Source organism: Mycetomoellerius zeteki, unplaced genomic scaffold (assembly GCF_001594055.1).
Source record: "Mycetomoellerius zeteki isolate Tzet28-1 unplaced genomic scaffold, Tzet1.0 scaffold854, whole genome shotgun sequence".
Taxonomy (NCBI): Eukaryota; Metazoa; Arthropoda; class Insecta; order Hymenoptera; family Formicidae; genus Mycetomoellerius; species Mycetomoellerius zeteki.
In genome coordinates, this window is record NW_017257886.1 from 7922 (window position 1) to 33808 (window position 25887).

The 25887-nt window shown below is 32.5% G+C and overlaps 2 protein-coding genes across 5 annotated transcripts; both read left to right on the plus strand.

Moving 5' to 3' along the window:
* Positions 1–1472: 1472 nt before the first annotated feature.
* Positions 1473–8656, plus strand: LOC108730193 (serine protease 44). 4 transcript variants are annotated; one of them, XM_018459746.1, is made up of 6 exons: positions 1473–1850; positions 5037–5268; positions 5568–5733; positions 5943–6620; positions 7280–7647; positions 8198–8470. In XM_018459746.1, exons 2-6 carry the CDS (start codon positions 5059–5061, stop codon positions 8468–8470), a joined length of 1695 nt encoding a protein of 564 aa, XP_018315248.1. In that variant the 5' UTR covers positions 1473–1850; positions 5037–5058. The 4 variants fall into 4 exon arrangements, with proteins under 4 accessions (XP_018315248.1, XP_018315250.1, XP_018315249.1 ...); XM_018459748.1 differs by having other exon boundaries at positions 1473–1661; XM_018459747.1 differs by lacking the exon at positions 1473–1850 and adding an exon at positions 2116–2205.
* A 5873-nt stretch (positions 8657–14529) lies between these two features.
* Positions 14530–16794, plus strand: LOC108730194 (uncharacterized). The gene is made up of 2 exons (XM_018459751.1): positions 14530–14850; positions 15154–16794. The coding sequence occupies exons 1-2, from the start codon at positions 14674–14676 to the stop codon at positions 16792–16794; spliced, it is 1818 nt and encodes a 605-aa protein (XP_018315253.1). The 5' UTR covers positions 14530–14673.
* The last annotated feature ends 9093 nt before the right edge of the window (positions 16795–25887 follow it).

Here is a 25887-nt window from a genome sequence, read left to right on the forward strand (position 1 = left end):
GACGGGCACATCGGAGAAGAGACAACTGAGAGCGACTCGAAAACACCTCCGACCCCGACAACGAACAACAATCGAATTTCATGATTCGTTTTATAGTTTAGTTGTTTGTTTTAGAGTAAAGTATCATGTCTTGTATTCCGAATGCGGGAATTTCGGATCACCCTGTATATGTTTTTGTCGAAACGTAATGAAAAATAATTTAATTACAAGATATAAATTTTTTTCCTTGATAATCCAACTTGCATTGCCTTCCTTTCCGTCCGTGCCGGAAGTATAACCACGAGCTTATCTATTTCTACTTTTGCAACCGGAAATAGTGAAGAAGAATTTAAAGGATTAACAATTTATTCTCGCTTTATTTTTTTGATATTACATTTAAAGTGGAGCTAATTAAGTTTTGAAATTGATGTCTCTCTCTAATAATTAAGACATTAAATTTTATATAGAAATTTTCTGGGAAAAGTAAAAAATAGTAATTTGTTTTGAACAAATTCGTTAAACAAAAATCAATTTCAAATTTATTAAAAATCTTCTATTAAAAGTTAATCCAATGTGAATAAAGTATTCTGCATATTGTCGTATATCCTAATGAGTGTGTACATACATAAGTTGAATTTTGATAATTTATTCTTTCCTATTTTTATATTTTTATCGCACGATAAAAGATATTTTTGTAATGATCACTGCACCTCTTTTTTCGCTAATCTTTTCAAAGGCAATAAACGCGTACAAACAAAAAATCGAGGATGTAGTAAAATCTTTAAAGGAAATACTGAATAGAACCTTACTTTGTTGACTCTGACGTCTCTGACACATCTAATTTGAAAGGAATATGATTAAAGATTTTAATCCTTTGATTGATTGCAAATGCAGGTATAAGAGAAGAGTAAGTTACTAAATAAGAAGAAACAGGAGAAAATGAAGAAAAATAAAGAAGAATTATTGCGTGATTTTTCGAACACGCGCTTGCATAATTGAAAGGATACTCGCGTCATCGATTAAATGCACTAATAATAGGTCTTCGGTTTCGCTTTGATCATAGTTGCGCTGATAGCAAGGCAACACGAAGCTGTGACTCATCGGACGTGCGTCCGAGGATTCCCCAGTCTTCCCTCTTGCGCGATATCGTCCAGGAAGAGAGGATGCTCCATGCACACTACACTTGTCTTCTATTTTCCTCGTTGCGTTCATCAGCCTAAAGCCCATGGCACATACAAAAACATAAGGCCGTAAGACGTAATCAGTAAGCGAATTGGCCAATCACGATAGAGATCATAAGGCCAGTAGCGAATCCAATCTTACGATTTCCTTACTGCTTACGTGTTACGGCCTTACGTTTTTGTAACTCACTTGAGATGTTCTGTCTCAGACAAGTTGAATGATATGACATGACTCATAATCACTTCGACTCGCGGTGTCCCACTACTGCGCCATCAGAACGCTTCTTCGGCGAGGAAATTGTAAACGTATGTTTCGGTAAAGAACTGGTCAGTCTCGCGAAGATTTAGCGCCGTGAGAGCGTAGCTTCAAGGATTAGCACATTAAACATCCGGTCATTGCAACGTTGCATTCTGCTAAGGATTTTGAACCATTGAGAAGCGCTTCAGAGTGGTTCACCAGAAGTTCGCCTTGAAAGAGTGCCTCGGAAATAAATATCAAAAGTAAATAGGAATATGTGAACTAGAAGATACTAAAAAAGTATAACTCAACGCGCTTAAGACATATTCTAGAGGTCAATAGAAAAAATGCAGTATAGTGATTTAATAAAAACACAAAAAATAATTGATATTGTCATTAAAGAAATATAACAAATCGGAGTAAAGTGAAGGTAGACATCCAGTTGTACACACGTGAGTCACATTTATTCTCTGTCAGAATTTGAAATCCGTTTAATGAAGTGAGTATACGTGATCCAGTACTGTCGGTTTAACGACTGTTCAAAGTGCAAGCTAAATATATGCTCATAGAATGCTCGAGATACTTTGATTCGCTTGGATGATTTACTCGCCTTCTGGAATCGTTTTCCTTATAAGTGTAATTGTCTAGAAACGTGACTAAAATGTAAATTAAACATATTTAAATAAAACAATCTTTTAAACGCGCGCGTAATTAAATTATTATCCAGTTTATTATCCATAGATACGTTTACTGTATCTTTTTGACGAAGTCAAGGGTGTTCTTCAGTAGAAACAAATTATTGAAAAAGTGAGTTGTGATTAAAATTATTATATTTTTATCATCTCTCTTTGATTGGATACATATATCATATAATATATCTGCTATTGAGTCTATATGCTACATCTTCATCAGTAACATTTCAACTTTTTGTTTACTATAATATGAAATTTAAGTATTCATTATTTCGTATCTCTCAATATAATCTGAATAATAAATTTTTTTTATTAAATAGTTTCGTGTTAAAAGATGTTTTTTTAAAAAAAGATGAAGGAAAGATAAGCCAATAAGAGACAACACGGATGTCGATGCACAATAATAACAATATTAGTCTATTACTCATATACTTAAACTATTATTCATTTGACATAGGCATGTAATTCCGGCTTTATTTATTTTGTTACTATTGTTTGGTATTTTGATACTTTATTATAACACTGTTATTATAGTTTTATTTAACTTACTAAGTTTTCTACCCTTCAAATATATGTATTATATTATATATGATTTATGTGTAATATGCATTGAAGAGGATCCAAAATTGCAGTTGAAACCTATGCGTTTTATGTAACTTATTACGAGTAGTAGACTAATTATATATTAATTGTTATTACTGCATATCCACGTCGGCTTATTTCTTTTTCATTCAATTTCGATTTATTTTTGGAATCTTTGCTATTCTTGTTTATTGTTAAGACTTCTTTTTGTTTGAAGCTGATTGTTTAACAAGATTATTGAACTTTAATTGTTCAATTCTTGTAAAAAAATTAATTGTATTTAGACTATATAATTAATCTTTTAAATGTAGATTGATCTGAAATATCCGTAATCGTTGTTAAATAGAAATGTTTATACCAATTGAAAGGCAAGTAAAGTTATAAAAGCAAAATTATTGGCTTCGTTGACCTTATGACGTGTATTGGGATATATGAAATGTTTGATCTTTCAAGGGTTATCAAACAGAGAGTAAATACAGTTCAGTAATACGTTTAGTGCACATATCAATTCTCTTCTCGCTCTCTTTAATCCAATTTAATCTGTATTATTAAGAGAATCCTAAAGCGAAGCTCGAACTCCGAAATCTAGATATCGCTGTTTTTTCAACGCACCGACATGTCTTTATATATTACCAAACCAATATCTCACGCAACCTATGATACATGCACATTCATGTCAATTTTTGTATAACAAATTCGTCGCGATAAAGCGTTTAAGTGTAATTCTAAGAACTCGACGTTATTTGTTCGTGCAAACTACGTGTTTGTGGATCATTATTTCGTAAGTACAGGTTACAAAACTTTCGTATCAAGCAAATGTTGTCACGACTTGACAGCTTGAGACGCCGTGTTACACTAAGAAATGGTAAAAAATATATCAATTTCGAAATTTTTGGTTGTTCTCTCTCGGCATAAACTCCACCTCACAAACACGTATTAATGCTTATACTTTAATCCTGGAAAAGGATTTTCGAATCTGTAAAAGAGGAAAAAAGTAAATCCTTGCAAACCACGTAATTTCGTTTTAGGAGAAATATTTTTTTCTACGTTTATTGAATCTTAATTCTACAAACTCAGTAGTGTTTATTCAAGTAAATTGAATCCCGCTAGATACTTATTTTCTACAAGTTGTAAAACTTTTATATCAAGCAAATATTAATCTCAAGTAACAGTTTTACGTACCCGAAAAAGTGAATTTTTTTCCGATTTTTTCGTGAAATCGTAGTTTCCGGACTTTCTTTTTATGCGTTCTTTAATTCTGTATAAAAAATTTTTCAATCCGTGAAACTAATTCGAAGATATCTCTTAAAATGTAATCGTGGTAAAACAGGACGCCTTTATTTGTATTAATGAAATTACTATATTGTATAAAGCAAAATAATGTTGCATTAAAGAATTTAAAAATCGCACAATTAAAAAAATACTTTAAATAGATTCGAAAATACAAAAACTAGAGTATAATCAATTAAAAATTAGGTTATAATCAACAGCGTTCTAAATTAAATTATTTAATTAATTATTTAATATTACAGAAATTAAAAAATTATGAAAAAATATAAAAATATTAATAAAATTTTGAATGAAAGAAAATTTTCAGTTTCAACAGGAGACTATTCGTATATGATTGGAATATCCTGTTTAAGTACCTTTGCTAATCTGAGAACAGTCATTAATTTTTTTACGTAAATTATCACGTGGGATGTTTTTCACATCTTAATAAAAAATTACTTTTACTATAATTATATCCTGTATTTACATTATTAATTGTTCTACAATTTATTATAAAATTTAAAATCATTATATAGATTTATTTGATATTTTCTAAAAAAAATGAGAAAATAGAAAATAAGTGGAAATACACTCGATAAAGAAAACTATGATTAACAATTAGCTTTATTTTCTTCCTGTTAGTGTGTAAAACCAGATTCTCGGGTTAATGGACACATAGTATTACGTTATGTTTGGATGCTAAGTTTATCGCATTCATGACGTTTATATGCTTGTTCTATCAACTTTCCTGGTTCGCTTGTGATAAATAGTAATAAATCATTTCACATTATGTATTGAAATTTTATTCTTTAATCTTATCGACATATTAAAACTTAATATACGACGAATAGATGTATGGATATTAATATTATGTAAATATAATCGCATTTGTGCATAATTAACTTTTCGTATTTCTAAATTTTCTTTGAAATAAAATTACTGATTTAAATACTTTTTGAGATGTTAAAAAAATTTTTTTATAGAAAAAATCCGTGTAGCTATGATAACAGCTGTTTGAAAATCATTAAATCATCAAATAAAATATTAAAGAATATTAAAAGTGAATTACATTTATAAACTATGTATTTTATTAAGTTTGTTAACAGATCCTCACGAGATGGCTAAGATGTATATCTTGATCGCATTATTGCCTCAGCTGCTTTTTACACTAGTACAAGGACAGCAATCTCCGTGTCCTCAATATTTCAGATATATAATCAAACCAGGAACAGACGAAATGATAGGACAGATTGAAATCCAGTCTCCGCCAAAAGTTAGCAAACTCCATTTGAAAGTGGGTTTAAAACTCACTACTGAGTTGCCTACGGTATGTATCTTTTTTTTTATATCTAATTTGTGACCGTCGATGCAGACAGTTTCTAATAATTTCAAGCATGTTGTGGACTCAACAATGGCTAACAATTATTTCTCAAAAATATTTCTAAAACAAAATTTGGCTTGAAATCGTAACATTTCTGCAAGTACTGTCTTAAAGAAACAAGTTTTACTTGATTTAAGAATGAAAATACATTTAAAAATGACCAAAATGTAATTATGTAAAAAAAATGTATGAAAAGAAGTTCATTTCTAGAAAATAAATTAATCATCAATGTGTTTTACAATTAGAAATATTATGGTCGACTAAAATTAGCACGATCGACTGAAGATTCTGCTCAAGCTGTTCTACAGGGCAGGAGTTTATTGTACCATATTTATTTCCCTTTACGCCAACCACTTCCAACATTGTCCGCGCTATGGTTCAATGATAAAAAATATTGTACGGGTCCCGATGGTGAGTATCGTATTTTCTTGAAATAAGATAATATATATAAATACCATGTATGTTCGATAAAATAGGAGTAGACTTCATAGATATTCATTCAATCGCGAGTCACAAATTAATTCTCATTTTATCTTATATTTATTCAGATAGCGAAGAGATGAATCGGAAGATTCTCACTCTAAAAAGATGCGAGGTTTGAATATCATATTTTGTTTCAGCAACAGGAGATGTGACTACTACTGTTACTACTATCACATTGGAACATACTCTGTATCTACCAATATCTTCGCAAAATTCACAACCGAATGAATCGTATCATTCACAACCGAATGAATCGCATCAGAACTCGACACCAAAACCGGGGCATCAACAGAGTATTCCAAAGAAAGCCATCGTTACTTTCTCTCAAGACAATGGCAACATATTCTTACCTAAGCTCCCGAACCAACCAGGACAAGTTTCACAATATAATAATGACAACACATATCTGAGGAGACCGACTTCAGCTCAAACAACCTCACAACATAATTTTAATAATAATAATATATTCCTAATGCCATCGTTGACTAATTTTCCACAATATAGTATTTCCCACAATAATAATATATTCCTGCGGCCACATCAGTCCTCTGGACCTCAACCAAACCAGTCACTTAAACCTCAATCAAACCAGTCTCTAGCCAAACCAGTTCCGCAACACAATAATAATAATAATATTAACAATAATAATGAATGTGGCATCAGCAGCCGCTCTGCAAGTGCAAATCTGTTGATCTCTAATGGGCAGGAAACATTGCCTGGCGAATGGCCGTGGTTAGTGGCACTTTTCGTCGTTACAAATCACTATGAGTTTCAATGCGCTGGAACCATCCTGACAAATAAACATGTTCTAACAGGTAAATTAATAAAAGAAAAAAATTTGTATTACTAACACTCTTCATACATTCAACAAGGTAAACTTCTTACACAATCTCTGCTTTCTTTCTTGGATTGTAGAATATTTATTTGTACTTATTCATATTCTCATAGTAAAATTTAATTTTATAGATTTCCACAGATATTCACAGTTAATCCAAATATAACCGAGAAAAACACAAAAATATTTAGAATGCTTAATTGTTCATCAGATACTTTGATGTTATAAAGAGTTTTTACAATATCGTGTATTTTGACTTTCCATTAAATAATCTAACTTTAGTGTGCACAGTATCTGGATACACGGTATTGTAAAAATTCTTTTTTATCTTTATGTTATTATTAAGAAAAGTGCAAGCAAATACCTGAAGAATTTCTCTGCAACCATACCTAAACACGCCAATTTTAGGCGATATGATTCGTTAACTTTAAATGCTTATAATTAAAAAACAATTATAGCCTCGGCATTTTGGTATTAGTATTTTCATCTTAAAATAATCTTGGAAATTTATCCTTAAGCGTTGTTACGATTTTTATCGAACACCCTGTGTGTGTGTATGTGTACTCTTTAGTTTTTGTATCTCTCGACAGAGAGTACGGATTAAAAAAATGTGGTATTCATGCATATATTTTTTTTTAGCGGGGCATTGCTTGAAGAGCTTTGAAAGCAACGAAACTATACTTCCTAATGTGTTGGCTGTGGCATTGGGGCGATTTAATTTGTTCGGATTTCGCGAGGTGGGAACCGTGAATCGGGAAGTCGCAAGTTACACGATTCATCCCGATTATGTACATGACACCACCGGCGATTCCGATCTGGCGATTTTAAATCTCAGAAGACCTGTGGAATATAACCCTTTTATCAAACCTATTTGTCTGTGGTCCGGTTCATCCGATCTTCACGACGTCGTCAGAAGAAGAGGATACGTCGTGGGATGGGGCAAAGACGAATTCGGTCATCGTTATACAGATCATCCACGAATGGCGATAATGCCGATAGTCAGTTTGGTAAGAATCTTTAAGAGCCTTTTTAAAAGAGAATTTTTCGTAAATTTTGCTATTTGATTGGCATACAAATTGGATCGAAAGCGAGATTCTTTAAACGAAACATCCAAAAAGTGAGAATAGGCAAATGACAATAAAATCGAGATATTTAGATATATTACGAATAAAAAATGCTTATTTTTGCATTGTTAACAATGGCGCGCGAAACTCTATTTAATTTTGCTACATTTGCACAGTTATATACATTTACATAGCTAATTACTATCATAACATTATAATATATGCACATTTCTGTAACTAATCGATGGATTTATCAGAGTCATTGCATGCCTAGAGTAACGAATGTGGTGATTGTGTCTAAATGATAATGCTATCACCGATCATGCAGTTAAGATATAACTTCAAATTTTTGTAAACGTTCTAAAAGTAATACTACACTTCGACACAATTCTGAGATGCTAACCATATCCGGAAAACGTCGAGTAGGATTTTACGCCTTGTAAAAACAAACTTTGCAAATGATGAAGATTCATCATTGTTGCATGAATTATAGGAGACTTGTCACTGGAGTTACCCGGGTTTCGTCAAACTCACCTCGAATCGTACCTTTTGCGCCGGTATGCAAGATGGGAGCGGTCCTTGCAACGGTGACAGCGGGAGCGCGCTAGTACTTTTCGATAATACCACAGACCGTTTTCAGTTGCGTGGTGTTGTTTCACGGACAGTGTTTAGCCATGAACCAACATGTGATCTCACGAAGTACACCGTTTTTGTCGACGTGGCTAAATACCTATCTTGGATTCAACAGCAGATATCCACCACGTAACGATAGTTTCTTGTCTCAAAATGCAAAATATGCTAGACAAATATGCTAGACAACGTTTTACATAAAATTTATTTGAAGCTACAATACTTAAGGGAACATTGACAAATGCATACTACTTAAACTATGTTTTTATTATATTTTCTATTTGATACTGATTTAACGCAAATAAACATTGGAAATTGTAGTTCGATATTTCAGATCTATTTATTACATGTTTCACTTTTTACCAGAAACAAATTAATTTTTTATAAGTCTTTCTGTAACATACTGCAAAAAGTACAGTTTAAATAACTGATTATCTGTAAATCTTTTAAATCATATTTCCTTTGAAAGTACTAAATGTTCTAATAACTAAAAAAAATAACTAAAAATATAACATTAATAAAAAATCATTATTTTTCTAGTTTTACCAATATTTATCTAGTTTTATAAAAAGGATTAATATTTGATAATTAATTAATAACAATAAAAAGATAAGAAAAATTAAAAGTAAAACTGGTTTAAATTTATTTTTACAATTTGACATTTTTATTTATATTAATATATATTAATTTTATTATTGTCAAGTATCAGTTTTATCTTATGGAACGATTTAGGAAACCTGACATATTTATAAAAAATATGAATTTATAATCTTGTGTGTGATAATAATTGCAAATATATACAATATTATAGATATACAACAAAAATTAAATATAATATTTTACGTAAAATATTCTAGAACAGATCGATCTTATTTTATAAAAATATAAAAATTCAGAATAAAATTGCACATTATTATCACTGTTATTAGCTACATTAGCTAAATTAATCAAAAACTATATAGTATTAGATGTATCCGATTTTTCAAAGTGTTGCTAACACATATAAAAGAGACGTAACCTTTTAAATTTTAATTTATATTATTCATTCCTATTTATTTTATATTTTTGTTACTAAATATTGCTTATATTAAGTAATAAAATATTGATATGGGAGGCGATCAGTATGCATTCGGCAACTCTCCTCTATATATAAGAGTTGGAGTTTTTATGATGATCTGTTTGTCATAATGCATTTCACGATAATAAAGTATGTGAAATGATACAAATATAACTATTTGTCATTGTGGATTTGTTAATAATTAAAAATAAATCATATCATAGTGTTACAATATATCAATGTGTTTATTTAATGCTCTCTATCATAATTCATATATTGTATTACTTATATTATTAAATACTTTATCATTATTTTATATTATAAAACATTAAGGCCCAGTTGTTCCAGTTTTTGGTAAATTTTATCTGTTGGGTAAGTAACAAGATTAACCAATCACATACGCAGATTGCCAGATTTACCTAACAGGTAAAATTTACCAAAAGGTGAAACAAACAGCTCTATAATAAAGTACAAAATGTATCATCGGTAATTTTACTCATGACTACAAATATAATAAATATAGATTTATTAAATATAATTCTAATGATTCCTGTAACTTAAATTTTACTAACATATAGAAAAATATTGTGTAATCTTATAAAATTAAACTACAAAGTTAAATTATGATTTACGTGTTAACTGTTTTTATATACTATATATACTATTTTATAAGTAAATAAATATTTAGTTGTATAAATTAATAATTCAAAATTTTTTAATAAAAATTGTTTCTTTCTTTAATATATACATTATCATATATAATTTTTTTACCTATTTAGGATATATTATAAGTAATAATCAGAACGGCTTAGCCAGAAAGGCTAAAAAAAAGTGTTGAAATCGCAGTCCACATCGCTTTGTAATAATATTACGATTTAATAATGTCTACGTTAGCAATTAAATCGCGCAAGCACAAATTGATCGACAGCTTTATCGTGTCCTCTGATCTATTGTACTATGCGTTGATCGCCAATGGCTGCGTTCAGCAGAGAAAACCACTTACTGAGCACTCCCTAAGCAAAAAAGGGATTAATTTATGATTAATATGTTTATTTGTTATAATTTGTAATGTAGAATAACTTGTCTATTATAGATAATCTTTAATATCATGTTCCTTACTTATTTATTACTGTTTATTATTTCTCTAATGCCATGTTTGGGCCGTAAGATTATATAGCGCTCAGTGAGCGGCTTTCTCTGCTGAATGCAACCAATGTCATCTCAAGTTGATCCCTGTAAAGAATTTCCAATACTTGTTTCTTATTTACAATTAAATATTATTAAATTTTCGCCCACTCGAATGAAACACCCAAAATCTATGTTCTAATTTGAAACAAATAATTATATTTTTATGCTACTACTCCAAAAAAATCTTATATTTTTCTCGCCCACCGTAATTATCTACGTTTTCACAATTGTACAAAAAGTTCTACTGACGAGTTTTGAGTTTATATCTGCACACGCGAAGTCAGCCGTAATTTATCAGACGTACGGATTTCCCAATTAATTTTCTTCTCGCGCGATATTATTCAGGAAAAGAGGATTCTTCAAAAATACTTATATCTCCTTTTTTTCTTCTTGTTACGATCTGAAATATTCTGCGTGTCGAACAAGTTGAACAGTATGAGTCGATATGTGGTCGCCTTGACTAATCGACTTTGCGAGTCTGGCGACCTTGCTCCTCATTACCGCACAATCTAAATGCATCTTTGACGCGGAAACTGTAAACGAGTTTCGAAGAGTAAAGAAATGATCAGTCTATTCAGTGAAGATTCGACAAGATGATGGGAGTGTAGCTTCAAGATTTAACGCGAACATCTGGAGCCAATTGTTATTGAATTTAGCAGGAAATTTTGAATCAATGAGAAACGCTTTAAAGTGCTTTGTGACGAGTATCTCAAAAGTTACTCGAAAAGAAACAGGAGTATATATAATAAACAAGTAAATAGGGATACTTATAAATGAGAATATACTGAAGAAGTATTATTCGAAATGTTTGAAAGACATTCTGATAATCGATAAGAAGATACTGATATTTCGATAAAATATGCTGTATGTATGTACTCTTTATGTACATATGCTGTATGTATGTACTCTAACTTTAATTTAATATTCTGTATAGGAGAGGATTTGGAGGATCGTTTTTTTCAACTAATCTAGGAATCAGCTGACAAAAAAACTAGGTGAAATGAGACAAAAGTCCCGCAGTGGTTCTAATGATGGAGTCAAAACTGTCCAATGGCCACTAATGGATGCATGAGTTTTTTAATTCCACGTATTAATCCACGCAAGTAAATATCTTGTATCTTTCAATGTAATTTGTACAATATTTTTCTCGATTATAACAAATTATATAGAGAAGAATCTGTTTTTAAATCTTGAAAACAGATGAATATTGAGTGTACAATTATAATTAATTTCAGAACAAGAGGATCTCTATCTCAGGCTACGCAATCTACGCAATCTACACAGTTTATGCAGTCAAAGGAAAGTCCATTAGTATCGTCTGTTATATCTGTACGTGTACTGCCTCCATCTATATCAACAGTGTCTTCTCCATCGCTATTACTATGTACAGAAACAGCGTCTTCACCACTATCATCCTATACTTCATGTAATCCTCGAACACAGATTGATCTAAAGTGTTGTAGTTATTGTTAAAAGAAGTTTATATGCCAATGGAAAAGTAAATGAAGTAAATGAAGCTTAATTAAAACGAAATTACTATTTTTGATGACCTCCTCTTATCGGTATAGAAGACGTATTGGATTTTATAATTAATAAGGATTATCGAACAGAACATTTGCATACAATATTTTGTAATGCATGAACGCATTTAATACACATAGATTTTATTAATTCAATTTAATCTGTATTATTAAGAAAATAATTTTGCTTTAATTATTGTGATATGAACAAGATATTTGTTGGTCCAAATACAGTTGTCAATCAATTTAAAGAAATAGATATAAATGCAAGTAAGGATGAGAGTACATACAGAACTTATCGATCTATATCAATGATGTTTTAACTTTGAAATTGTGTTAAATATTAAGATCTATTCATAAAAATTAAGTATATTTATAAGTAAATCGTATTTATTTGGTCTGTAACAGAATCCCGCGAGATGGCTAAGATTTCTATCTTGATCACATTGCTATTGCAGTCTTGCTCGATTATTCAAGGATTGACTCCATGTGTTGATTACTACACGTATACATATAGTTAAACAAGGAATAAATGAAACATTGGGAGAGATCACAATTCGATCTCCATCTCCAAAACTTCCTCCATATGATTTGAAAGTGCCATACGTGTTGTGTTGTCTGAGTCATAATTTAAATAGATTGAAATAAAAATCAAGAAATGATTTTTATTTCAATCCATTTAAATCATAACTCAAAGAAATTTTAAAAAGATGTTCAAAATTTGATTGGTTAACTCTCTCCAATAGCACACTTTATTTATAATAATAGAAATAATTTAACTGTCGGTACATTTCAGAAGGAACCTGTTGCTCATCTACAGTTGGCACGATCAATACAAAAGTCCATTCAAGCTGTTCAACAAGGAAAATCTTTGTTGTATCATGTTCATTTTCCCTTGGGCCGACTAGTTCCAAGACTATTTAATATAATACCAAAATACTATTTAATAATTAACAGATTTGTCCGAATCCCGAAAGTAGGTACCGCGTTTGAAAAACTTGGAAGATTACAAAAATGCTATATATATATATTATATTTGAGAAAACAGACACAAAAGTTTCAATTACCAATTTATTTAAGTTTCATAAAGTTAATTTATATATTTTGTATCTCTCTAATAATGTGTAATACTTCATTAGATCAACAAAGATAAAAATAGAAAGATAACTATCTAAATAACTTAGATATTATTATAACTCTTCAATATTAAAGATAACTTTAATATCTAATAAAACGTTCAAAATTTTTTCTTCGTTGTATCATTTTTTTTTATAAGAAAGTACATATTTCATGATTATCTTCTTATTCCTCAGAAAATTTTTTTCTGCGAAAGAGAAAATTCTTTCCTTATTCTAAAAAGATTCAAGAAATATTACACATCTTATTTCAGAGACAAAAACTATTACAACCAAAGAAATACGATTACTTACATGTAACTCGACAAGCAAAGAATCATTTTCAATAGCAAAAACTAATGGCGAAAACTCAGGCTTATCTACGTCGATGTGTTTAAATCTGAATTAAGCAGATCTTTGTTATGTATAACGCCGGTCTTTCGCTGCACAATGCAAAATGTGCTAGTTGACAAGCTTTTTACGTATATATCCATCCAAACCACGTTATTTACATATATTTATATATATATATATGAGGATTAATATTATGAGATTTACTTTTCATTTTTGATGGCAATCCTTTTATTGTAATGAATTTATTACAGCATTAATATTAAAACTTATTTAGCTTTTATTCTCCTCTTTATATTACATAATTGAAATTTATTCAAATATATATATAAATATAAGTATAATTATCCATTTTTTTATAAACAACTAAATAATAGCTCACATTATGACGCGTATTATAATACATTTATATTTATTATGTTATATATGTTTATAATGTATATATTGATATGCTTTTGATATAATTATAATTTTATATTATATCAGCAAATATAAGGCTTTGTTAATGTTATACATTATAAAGCACACTATAAAAAGTATATAAAAATATTGCCGACAACTCTACTCGTGACTATTGTAGATATATTAAATATATATTATAATTTTAGTGATTTAAGTTTTACTTGTCTAACATGTGTATAAAAATGTTTAAACTTACAAAATTAAACTGCAAAGTTAAACTATAATCTATAAGTAAGCACACATATTCTTTTTACACCATTACTGCTTTGTAAATTTGAAGTGTTTAGAAGTACACACATTAATAAGAATTAATTTTTTTCTAATACATGTGGTTTTATTATACCTTTTTAACATATTATATATAATAATTTATAATAAGAGCAAGAATGACTAAAAGAAAGAAAAGAAATATTAAAATCGCAGTCCACGGAAATTAATGATAGGATCACAGTTTAATACTGCCCACATGTGCAATCACGAATCTTTATACCATTCTCGGTCATAGGAATTCAATTCGCGCTATCGCACCCGTACGCTTTAACAAAAGTAATTTACGATCATGCACGTATATCAAATAATACTTTTTATATATGCTTTCAACTAGATATCGTCGACAGTACGATCGAATCACCTCTCGATACGGAGAATGTGGCTCCACTGTGGTATACTGATCTACCTATTCGGATTTCTTCTGGCAAGATCCTCCAAATCGGCCGATGATGCCGGGAAATATTCTTCATTTCTGGAAAGAAAACTGACATTAAAATTAAAAACGGCAACACGGCTGAAACACAATGTCGGAAAAATTCTTTACGAGTTTCCGGTAAGTTTCACTTTTTAAAAAACAGAACGAGGTGTAAGAGGTCTGAATCTTTTCGAGAAAAACCTTGCAAGGGGTTCAGAATTGTGATATTGCATTTCCGAAACAAGTTAACAAATGTATAAGTTCCATCCAATTGTGAAGCTTGATAATCCTATAATTATTCATCTGGACAATTTCTAATATAATGTCAACTTTAATTGTCTTTATTATATTTTTTTAATAATTGCGAAAGTTATATGGTATATTTCATTCCAGCGCAGTCTCAAAATTTGTGTTTCCTGCACTCGCTTTTGGTTTTTACAGATACAAAGTTACGAGATGCATCACTCCGTAAAGATCATCGAGGATTATTTGAAAAACGGCGGTTCACTGCTCGAGTGCCTCGGTGTCTTACCTTCTATAACGTACGCACCTATCGCAGAGCAGATAGACAGTATTCTTGGATCCATGGAGGACCGCTTGCCCGAGTATCTCCTCCCCGCTATATCCTTGATTCGACGATCCCTGTCGGAGAGTGTTCTGGACGCCGATGAGATCTACAAACCCACTTTCGAACCGCCGAAGGTGGACCCATTGGAGAAGATTTCTATGAGAGAGCTGAAAGAAGCAACCTCGTCTTTGACCTACCGCGCGCCGGTCAAGGCTATGGAAGGACCCTGGCCGAAGATTGTCGGCGAAATGGCAATATTAATCCACGACAAGGTCATTCCTCCGCGTTCTGAATTGATCGCGTACATGTTGGCGAATCTGCGGATACCGGACGCGACGGCAGAAGTGAGAGAATCGGTCGTACTTCTCGTCGAATATTTGCAATCGCATGGCAAGCACGAATTAAGCACCAACTTTAGCGTATCCCTCGATCCTTATATGTTAGTCGCCAACGCCGTCTCAAGTCTATCCTTGCAAAATGAGACGTTGACAGCCGCCAACATATTGTTGCCATTCTTGCGGAAGCCCTCAGAGTGTCGAGAATCCGCCGAATTCGCTAGCTTCTTTCAGGACAACACTCTGATGAACTATACTCTGCTGATATGTCGAGACAGGATGATATCTAAAACAAAAGATGGTATTGCGTTTTTATCTATGATTCAGCAGAACAATACGGATGTATGGGATGTAATAGAGCAATTCTCTCCCTTTGAGTACGCGTCCTGGAAAGATTTGTTGCTAGCTTTCGTCAGCCAACTCAGACGTCAGCAGATTCATCGGAGCAAAGTATCGAGCATCATAGATAGCATCTACGGTAAGCTAATTTTGAAAAACAATCGAAAACGTTGGCAACTTCCGAGGAATTCCATTATTGCCTCACCGCTTCTCTTCGCAATGGCTAGAAAAGAGAACTCCGTCAGGATTCGCAGACTCCTCATGGATGTAGCTACAGATAGAACAGTCAAGCCGGAAGTCTGGCAGAAGGCACTTGCTTTCACTTCTTCGGAAGACATCAGCGGACCGATAAATGCCGCACTGCAAACGCTGAAGGCTTTATTAACTTCAGGTCTTCTTCCATATAGCGCCCTGTCGATGAATATCGCCGAACTGGTAACCACATTCGATAACAGATTCAATCAAGGACAGACCGAGTGCGCCAGTCGATTAGAAATATTCTTGACTAATTTTACTCAAGAAATCGAAATCAATAGAAAGATGACGATTGGAGACGTCGATGTCAAGGATCTTCTGCAGGCTTTGCCAAAGTTGGATATTTACACGGACGAATACCGAACCTTGGAGAGCTTTCTGTCGCAGGATAATTTGGAGACGAAGCTAGGACAAATTGATTTAAATGCTCATCCTACCAGGGGTAGATTGCTAGCTCAATTACTACAGATGATAAAGCGTGCCGACGGCATCGATGATAATCTACGTCGTTTAGCCGAACAATTTACTGATAACATGGCTTACGAGGGTTATGGAGCTGGTGCTTTGTCGTATCGTTCTAATTAGTGCGATAATGAATTTTTGCGCTCTTTTAATAGAATAAATATCTATATTTGATGATTCTACTGATATCTTGTTTAAAATAAATATTAAATGAATATACTGTATTCAAATGCACTAAGTTTTTTAAAAATAATAATTTCAATATATAATATATACATAAAATTAAAAGATATTTTATATATACGCGCTATAATTAAGCTATAAATGAATCTTATTTATTTTAACATAAATGATTAGACAATTTACAGATTGTTTAAAATTAAAAACATTTTGAATTTTTAAATGCTACTAATTTTTAGACGACTTTATTTAACTACAATAAATTGCCGATTAATATGCATAAGTAAAAAGATGACTTTCTATCATATGTCTAAGAATCGACTATTGACCTTAGTCTTTTGTTTAATCATAAATGAGAGACAAACCTAGATTACCGACTCGATCTAATTAGATTGCAGAAGAAAAAGTCAAAAATAAAAAAAATGGAAGGGAAGAAGAAAAATAAATATTTTTATGTGATAGATTTTTTTGATACTTGTGTGTATGAACGAATGGATACACACGTCATTAAAAAATACTCCAGTATAAACTTTCGGTTGCTTCGATAATCTTAACGAAGCTGACTCAATTGAGATGTGCATCCAAAAAATTTCCAGTCTTCTTCCTTCTTTTACGAAATTGTCAAGACTCTTGTGACTCCCATATACTTCACATTAATATTTATTATTTTTATATTATATTTTTACATTATATTATATATTATATACATATATGTATTATTATATATATTACATTATATCGACATCTGAGCCGTAGAAGATGCTATATCGGAAAAAAAAAACACGAAGAAAGATTTATGTCAAGAAATTAATGAAAAGCGGTCTATTTCGAGTGAGGTGTGAATATCTCCGGTCTATGTTGGAACGCATACGAAGTACGGTTTATATCGAGAAAGCGAGAAGAACGATTCAAGTCGCATGAGATTAAAGAGGGGTCTATATAGCGCAATATTTACTACTCATAAATTACACAAATTTAGTTACGGAAAATTAAATAATAGATGAATAAATGAGTGCGAGAAATAGGATTGAAAATCAAAACGATTCCCGTTCTGTCATACCTACCACTGTAAAATTTATGAGAAGAAAATATTGCGCTATATAAACTCTTCCTTCATGTTTTCCTCGATATAGCACCTTCTACGGCTCAGGCATCGATATTATATTTATATTATAATATTTAATTAATAATTTAGCCGCGACCCACATTCGGCAGGGCGCAGAGATATAGGAACTGAGAACGCGATGTAAAAAATCAAATGCTTGAAAATCGATGAGATTCTGCGTAGCACAACTGTTGACGTTATATTTTCACTGCGTAAAGGTCCTTCTACGGAGAATCTCATCGATTTTCAAGCATTTGACCTTTTACGTCGTGTCCCTATTTCTATTATCTCTACGCCCTGCTGAATTCGCAGAAAAATTACGGTCCACGACGCATTTAGCAATATTGAGATAAAATAGCAGAATACGTTTATTTTATTCAATATTAATCAACTATCGTAAAAGTCCGTTTGCGTCTCTCTTTCTCTCACTCTCACACTTACAGACTCTGTTATTTTGATCTTATTTTATTTTTATTTTATTTTTAAGTTTTCTTTTAGTCTATTTCCTTATCATTGTAATAACGTTTATCATTGGCAGAACTAGTGCACACTCAGTGCACTTTAAAGCCGTTGTACACAAATCGACATAAGGATGCATGTTTAATAAAAATATAGAAACGAATTAAAAAAACCGCAAAATATTCAATACATTTTATTGTGCTATTTGATAAAATACACATTGGGTATTTTATCGATTAAGATATCTCATTTTTATACATTTAGATTAGAATAGTGTACAATAGCTTTAATGTGCATTGAGAGCGCACTAGTTCTGATCAATGAAAAACGCTATTAGACTTTCAAGCCATGTATTTCTATGTCAATATTATCTTTAACATATCTCGCACTTGAAGGAACTGAATTCCGGGGCATAAAATGAATAGCAATTTTTTTCCTTTCTATTTCTCTCGCTTTTTACCGCTTTTGAAACATAATACATAATAAAGTCAAGAGTGGCGCAATCATAACATAAATTTAATTTTATAATTAAACTCGCAACACATTCCACACTTTATAACCACGTTAAATGAAATATTTCCTCGTTCTATGTATATAATTCCGACATGCGCGGATTTTATTGCTACAAACATTTTATACCGAAAAAAAGAAAAAAGCACCTACAAAATTTTCTATATAAAATTTTTTGGAGAATATGACGCATTGGAAAAATAACACTATCGGGGATGATAATAATTTTTATTGTTAAATAAACCCACCGATGGAAATATATTTATCGAGACTAATATTTGCCCAAGTGTGAGGTGTATCGTCGTATTGAAATGTGAGATGGGATGAATATGTTTTCTCGGACAGAAAAAATCGGATAGAGGCCACTGTGCGACGGTGCAGCGCACGCGGCTCCGCGTTTTGATCAGCCCCGCGTTTTACTTATTGTAACGACATGACAACGAGATAGAGAATAGTTGGACCTTTTATTATTAAAAACATTAAACTTTTATGTGTATTTTATTTTATGTTATTTTATATTTATTTTATATATTTGAAATAATTATGATTTAAAATAAATTATTTCATTTTCAAGAATCAGTCCCGCATTTTTATGCACCCAGCCCCGCATTAACTAGAGCCGGTACTAGAGGCGAGGTACGAAGTTATATCGAAGCCCTTTTATACCGCGCGTACATCTACATAATGTTGCGATCTGTTGCATCACCATATACGGGTCAATATGACGGGTTGCCTATTCAACAGGCGCGCAAGGTCGTGTGTGCGTGCGTGTGTGTATATAAAAGGAGGGAGAGCGAGAAAGGAAGGGGAAGAGAAAGTGAGAAATCCTCGAAACTTTGGCTACGTTTACACCGTGCATTTCGGCCGCGGCCTATATAATAGATGTCCTTGTTTATCCTGAAGGTTAATTAAACAAAGACACCTATCATATAGGTCGCGGACTAAACGCACGGTGTAAACGTAGCCTTTATCTGAGCGACAATCGATGCAGATTAATATGTGACAATGACAACTGGCAGTATAATTTTTCAAATTGCCTCCCGCATAAATACAAGAACAAGTCCGCGCGATAGAAGAATTTAATTAGTGTACGAGTGACACGAAGCTGTTGGAACGAAGTAAAAGTTATCTTGAAATGGCGTCATGTAAACACAGAGAGCATCTAAATCAATGTACTCGTTAGTGATTTCTATACACTGAGAAAAATGGTCTGGTTGGATTAAATAGTAATTCTGGTGGAAAATAAACGAATCAGAATTTTTTGATTAAGTCTATTAGAATTCTAGTTGAAATAACTAGAATTCTGATTTAAAAAAATATAATTATTCTGGTAGAAATAAGAATTCTAGTATAGATTTTACCAGAAACATTGTATCAACCAGAATTCCGGTTATCTCAATTAGAATTCTAATAAACCTATTTAACCAGAAATTTTTGATTGGTCCATTTTCAACCAGAAATTTTTTTCAGTGTAGCTACGTGTGTGCAGGCGTGTCTCTCGATTCGGAGAGAAAAAGCTAAAGAGTGATGTTAAAATAAGGAATAATACATAAAAGGGACTATTTTGACACACCTACACTGTGGCAATTTTGCGACGCAATCTCATGCGACTAATAATTCACTCGAATAACACCGGATCTACGTGGGAGATTCCGTTTACCAACAAATGTAATGTAAACGATAACATGAGTAACGAGCCGGGCTGTTACCATGAATTTCCAATAAAAAATCCAAACAAGTTCCATCACGGCAGTAAAAGAAAACCAAGCTGTATTGCTGATGCGACGAACGTTGTACGTCAACAGGGATCCGCGGGATTATGCAGAGTTAATCTGAAGCTGTCGTTTTAGCAACACCGGTCACCCCGGCAATAATGAGAGCACGAGATCAATAAAACTTCACCTTGAGTACCTGGAAAGCGTGTGGAGCAAAAAACGTGGAAAATTGGTGCCCCTTGTTCGTAGCTACCGCTTCCGGTAACTTTCTCATGGGTGTGTTTACGTCTCTCGCGAGTTATTGATCCGAGAGGATGTTTCGCTGAATTCTATCATCCTTGTTTCTTTCTCTCTCACTCGAAGTACCACGTCTTCGTGGATTGTGCATTTGGTTGTGTATCCCACTACACTATCGCTTACATTCATTAGCATAAATCTCTCCGTCCTTCTCTAACTCTCTTACGTAGCTGTTTACCTACATCGTGCCATTCTATCGCTCGGGCTGAACTCTATAAATACGCCCAGCTACAAGGATCGATGCAGCTAAGCGGATGCAATATTGAATAATCGGGTACACACACGTTCGTACGCAATGCTCCATTACCCATCTCCATCTGTTTCGCTTTCTCTCTCGCTTCTCTCTCCCTGCGGCTCGATGATTTCGTCTGGATCGCGACAGGATTGGGCTAGGAATAACCCCAGCTACCAACGAGTAGAAATTGAAGCTGGAAAGCGTCACATCATTCTCGAGAATGCTACTAAAAATTGAAATAAATGCTGCAGAAATATTTATTTAAAGGAAGGATCTACGAAAAATACTATTTGAAATAAGTATTTCACGTAGGATATGTAAAAAATACTATTCCAAATAAATATTTTGCATCGTAAATATAAAAAAGGCAAATAGTATTTACTATTTACATCAACGTTCGCTTCAAATAAAATATTTATTTGACATTTTGTTAGTTCATAATTAAACAAAACTATTTTCTATTTTCTAAACAGTATGAAATGGAAAATAGTAAAAGTAAAATAAAAGAAACAGCGCACATTCCAAAGATATAGAGTGTCACGTACACTTCCCGTTAATAGAGCCTTTCATAATCTTGAATTTGTTAATTTTGACAGCATTTCGATATTTTAGTATTAGGACTTTTGTTTCGTTTGAAATAATCTCAAGTTCGAAATAATCTCAGGAATCTGCTAATAACGGGAAGTGTACGGGACATCCTGTATATCTTTGGAATGTGCGCTGCTTCTTTTATTTTACTTTTACTATTTTCTATTTCATACTGTTTAGAAATAGGAAATAATAAATAAAAAATAGGAAATAGAAGTGTTTTGTTTAAGGGCTGTCCATATATTACATAAGCATAATTGGGGGAGGGGTGGAGTCAGACGAATTTTTACGAATGCTTACATAGGAGGGGGAGAGGGGGTCACATATATTCTTACGTAAGACTTTTGTCTGAAATTTTTTCAATGCAACTATACCGCTCATATAATAATATTGAAAGAATCGTGTAACTGTCTTGAAAATTTTTTTAGTCTTGAATATCGAACGTGTGCAAAAATCTTACGTAATTATAGTGGGGGGTCTCCGAAATCCTTACGCTTGCTTACATGGGGGAGGGAGGGGGTTTAAAAATGGCTAAAAATTTGCTTACTTAATATATGGACAGCCCGTTAATTATGAAATAACGTCAAATAACTCTAAAAAATGTCAAATAACTCTTTTATTTCAAGTGAATGCTAATGTAAATAATGATTACACTATTTGCCTTTTTTATATTAATGCAAAATACTTATTTGAAGTAACATTTTTATAGATGCGTCTATCAAATAAATATTTTTGTTAAAACTATTTCAATTATTTCCCTGCACAGAAAATACGTATTTACTATTTTCTATTTCAACTAATTATTTTCCCCAGCACAGCGTGTACGACGTAAATTACATCGAGCTGCTCGAACAAGGTGTCAGAGAAGAGCGGAGAAAGCTTATAAATATTCGTAAATATTTTTAAAATTTTTTCTTTTGAATATTTTTAAATATTTTTGTAGTCTTAGATTGTACAAATCATAAATATTTATTATAAATGTTATGAAATATTTATTAAAATAAATAAATCAAATAAAGGCTTTTATTGAGAGAAGAGGATCGAAACGTATATGTGTCTCGTGTGTATAAAGTATTTATAATTACACACTTACAACCTGTGTCGATCCTCAAAGGTTGCTCTTTAATTTTTTGAAATATTTATCGTAAATATTATATATGCTATGGAAATACTTATTGAGAATTAGGTCTTTGTAAAAAATCATTGACATTTTATTTCAATATAATATTCGTCAAACCGTCTTCATATAAAACTTTTTTCATTAAAAAAATATTATCCGCAGAAAACTTTTGTCGTTGCGTAAGTAACTGTGTTGAAGAATAATATTATTTCCACTGAGGAAATTTACGTTCATCCGCTCTATGAGCAAGGCTGAGTTTCGAAGTTAATCGAAAAAAAAAACATTGTAATTTTTCTGTGACCGGTTATATGCGAAATTCTATGCATAACGCGACCGTTGTTCTACGTGTAAACAAACACGAAGCAAATAGCTCGGCAAATTAAGCATTAAAAAAAGTATATAACGGCTATGTTTACACCGAGAGATCTATAATACGCGGCCTGATCTATAATGCGACCCAAAATAGGTCTAGGCACCAACCATTTGCACCGTAAGCGGTCTGAACACGAACTCCTTCAACACGACCCTTTAAACATTTTTTAAACTTTTTTATTTGCGAGATATAATGTATAATCAACGACATGACATGTCAATTTGAGATTAACAAATGACGGTAAGTCGACTTATTTCAGGTTATAGGCGGTCTATTTCAGATCAGGTCACAAAAAACCGAAGCCTGACCTACAGCCAGATTAGGTCATCTCTCAAATGTTAACAGCGAGGGACCTAAATAATTTAGGTTGAATTTGGGGTATAGGCCGCGGCCTAAATTCACGGTGTAAATGTAGCCATTGAATCAACGAATCTTTCTTTTCTTTTCTTTCTTCATTAAACGCGTAAGCGAAATGCATAATTTCGTTTCATTATCTATATATTACTTGTTTACAGATAAAACACCGATTTAGCAATTGTCAAATGTGCACAACGGATAGTATAATCGATCAATTTCCATTACACTTTATTCGGAATATCGCAATGCTCCGTGTAAATAACAAATAAGAAATATTGATATTCCTCGTCGGTGCAATTTCGTAACTGTAAACACGTAATCAATATCGATTTCTGTTTAGTTGCGCGCAATTCTCGCGATCAACCTCCTATCAAATTATTCGCCTAATTTATATTTAAAGATTATAAATAAGAATTGAAATTTGAGCAAACCTAAGGAGAAGTGAAAATTTGTGTGTAAAAACGTATAATTTACAATTAGTAATAACGAAACCAGACTCTACCCTCTTTTATTTCGGAGAAATTTTAAAATGAAACGCTTGTGCCAAAAAAGGATCAGATTGCAGACAGAGAGATTAATAGTAGACCCGAAATCGCTCAGAAAGTAGCGCGTAATCGACTGATGGATCGATCGAGCACCGCATCTAATATTTAAATATATTTACTACGTTTTTCTACTGTGCGTAACCTGATAAGACTCGTTTAATTGCAAGAGAGCAAAAATATTTTACGTGCTTGCACGTTTACCACTTCTTCTTATTGTAATATTATTTCCAAGTCCATTAATATTAAAAAATTTGTATGTGCGTTATTTTAATCCATACAAAAAGAAATCGCAAACCTATAACAATTATAATAATATTACGAAGCTATTGTGGAAAATTAAATGCCTTCATCAGCTTTCCTTACATATATAATAAGATCGATTATGTATATCATGAAATTATAAATATTTTAGTGAATTTATTTTATTACTTTGGAATTTTCACCTAGAAGTTTCAAGCTACACGATAGACTCCCGAGCAAACGATTATGCTTTGCTTATGCAAAAAAAATCGGTAAATAGCGTGCTAGATCCGTTTTGCTCAATCGCTCGAACGTTCTCCTATTTGACGATAATACTAATACAACGATAGCTAATCTAGCAGGTGTTATTAAAACTCGTGTTACACTTTGTATCGGTAACTGAGGATTGCGAATCAGAAATTAGAATTCGATCAAGTAATTTTTATTTTTTTTCGTTCTAAGTAGCTGAATTGTAATCTTTAATTCGCAATCCTCAATTTCCAATGTGCAGTGTGACACGAGCTTAAGGCTACTTTCCTTTTAGGAGACACAATCGACACGAATATCATTTTATCCCTTTGGGCATTCAACGAATAACGAAGAGAGAGCGACACTTAATCTTTTAAAAGAAAAGCAGCCTGCAAATGAGCAAAAAAGATAGCTAGGTATTCGAGAAAAACGCAGCAAGCGAGTTGAGGGAAATGGGCGTGTCCAGGGATGCAGCACTTACATGGAGCTCTCTTCGTTACGGTGCGTGAAGACAGGGAGACAACCAGATTCGTTCGCGACGAGATCGACCGACTTATAGCTAGACGGATCGCCTGACGGAACTGCTGTGACGCGCATCTAATAATTACAGCACAATTAGAATGTTGACGCACCGCCGATGCCGACGAAGTTCATTGTGCCTCGCGTTAAACATCGCAACTGGTCGTACAGGCTTTTGGAGCTTCGTCAGCGGTCGCACCGCCCCCGATTCTCCTCTCTCCTTCCGTCGCGCTACTCTTGCTCACAGCTCAGGCCGCCACCAACACTGTTGCCAAATCTCCTAAAAAGTTATTTCTTATATTGCGATTTTCTCAATATTTTAGCCGTAATTTAAATTTTTTTATATTTTTCTTTCCAAAAGTCACCCAGGAATTTTCCTAAATGTTTTGTACCCCCAAAAATCTCCTTGTAAAAGGAAAAAACTTCCAAATCTGGTAAAAATTCTACTAATTGGCAATACTCTCCTCTCTCTCCTGGTCCTCCGTCGAGTCCAAGCTGACCGCGACAGCGGAAATAAATAATCGTTTATAAAATATATAATGAAAAAAAATTATGCAAATATTGTCATACGACAAGTATCTTCAAATTAATTTTTTTAATTATACATATATGAGAGGTAGGAGTGCTTACAATTTCTTAAAGAAAATTAATTTTTTTCTCTGTTGAATGGAGAGTACAGGGTGTTGCACATACAGTACGACGGATTGCGCAGCAAACTTTGCAG

What these genes read in the sequence shown, in the direction of transcription:
- LOC108730193 (XM_018459746.1), top strand. Translation starts at nt 5,059, where the DNA reads ATGGCTAAGATGTATATCTTGATCGCATTATTGCCTCAGCTGCTTTTT. An exon ending in AAATAAACATGTTCTAACAG is followed by an intron (nt 6,621 to 7,279) that starts GTAAATTAATAA and finishes ATTTTTTTTTAG; the next exon opens with CGGGGCATTGCTTGAAGAGC. An exon ending in TAATGCCGATAGTCAGTTTG is followed by an intron (nt 7,648 to 8,197) that starts GTAAGAATCTTT and finishes CATGAATTATAG; the next exon opens with GAGACTTGTCACTGGAGTTA.
- LOC108730194 (XM_018459751.1), top strand. Translation starts at nt 14,674, where the DNA reads ATGTGGCTCCACTGTGGTATACTGATCTACCTATTCGGATTTCTTCTG. An exon ending in AAATTCTTTACGAGTTTCCG is followed by an intron (nt 14,851 to 15,153) that starts GTAAGTTTCACT and finishes TGGTTTTTACAG; the next exon opens with ATACAAAGTTACGAGATGCA.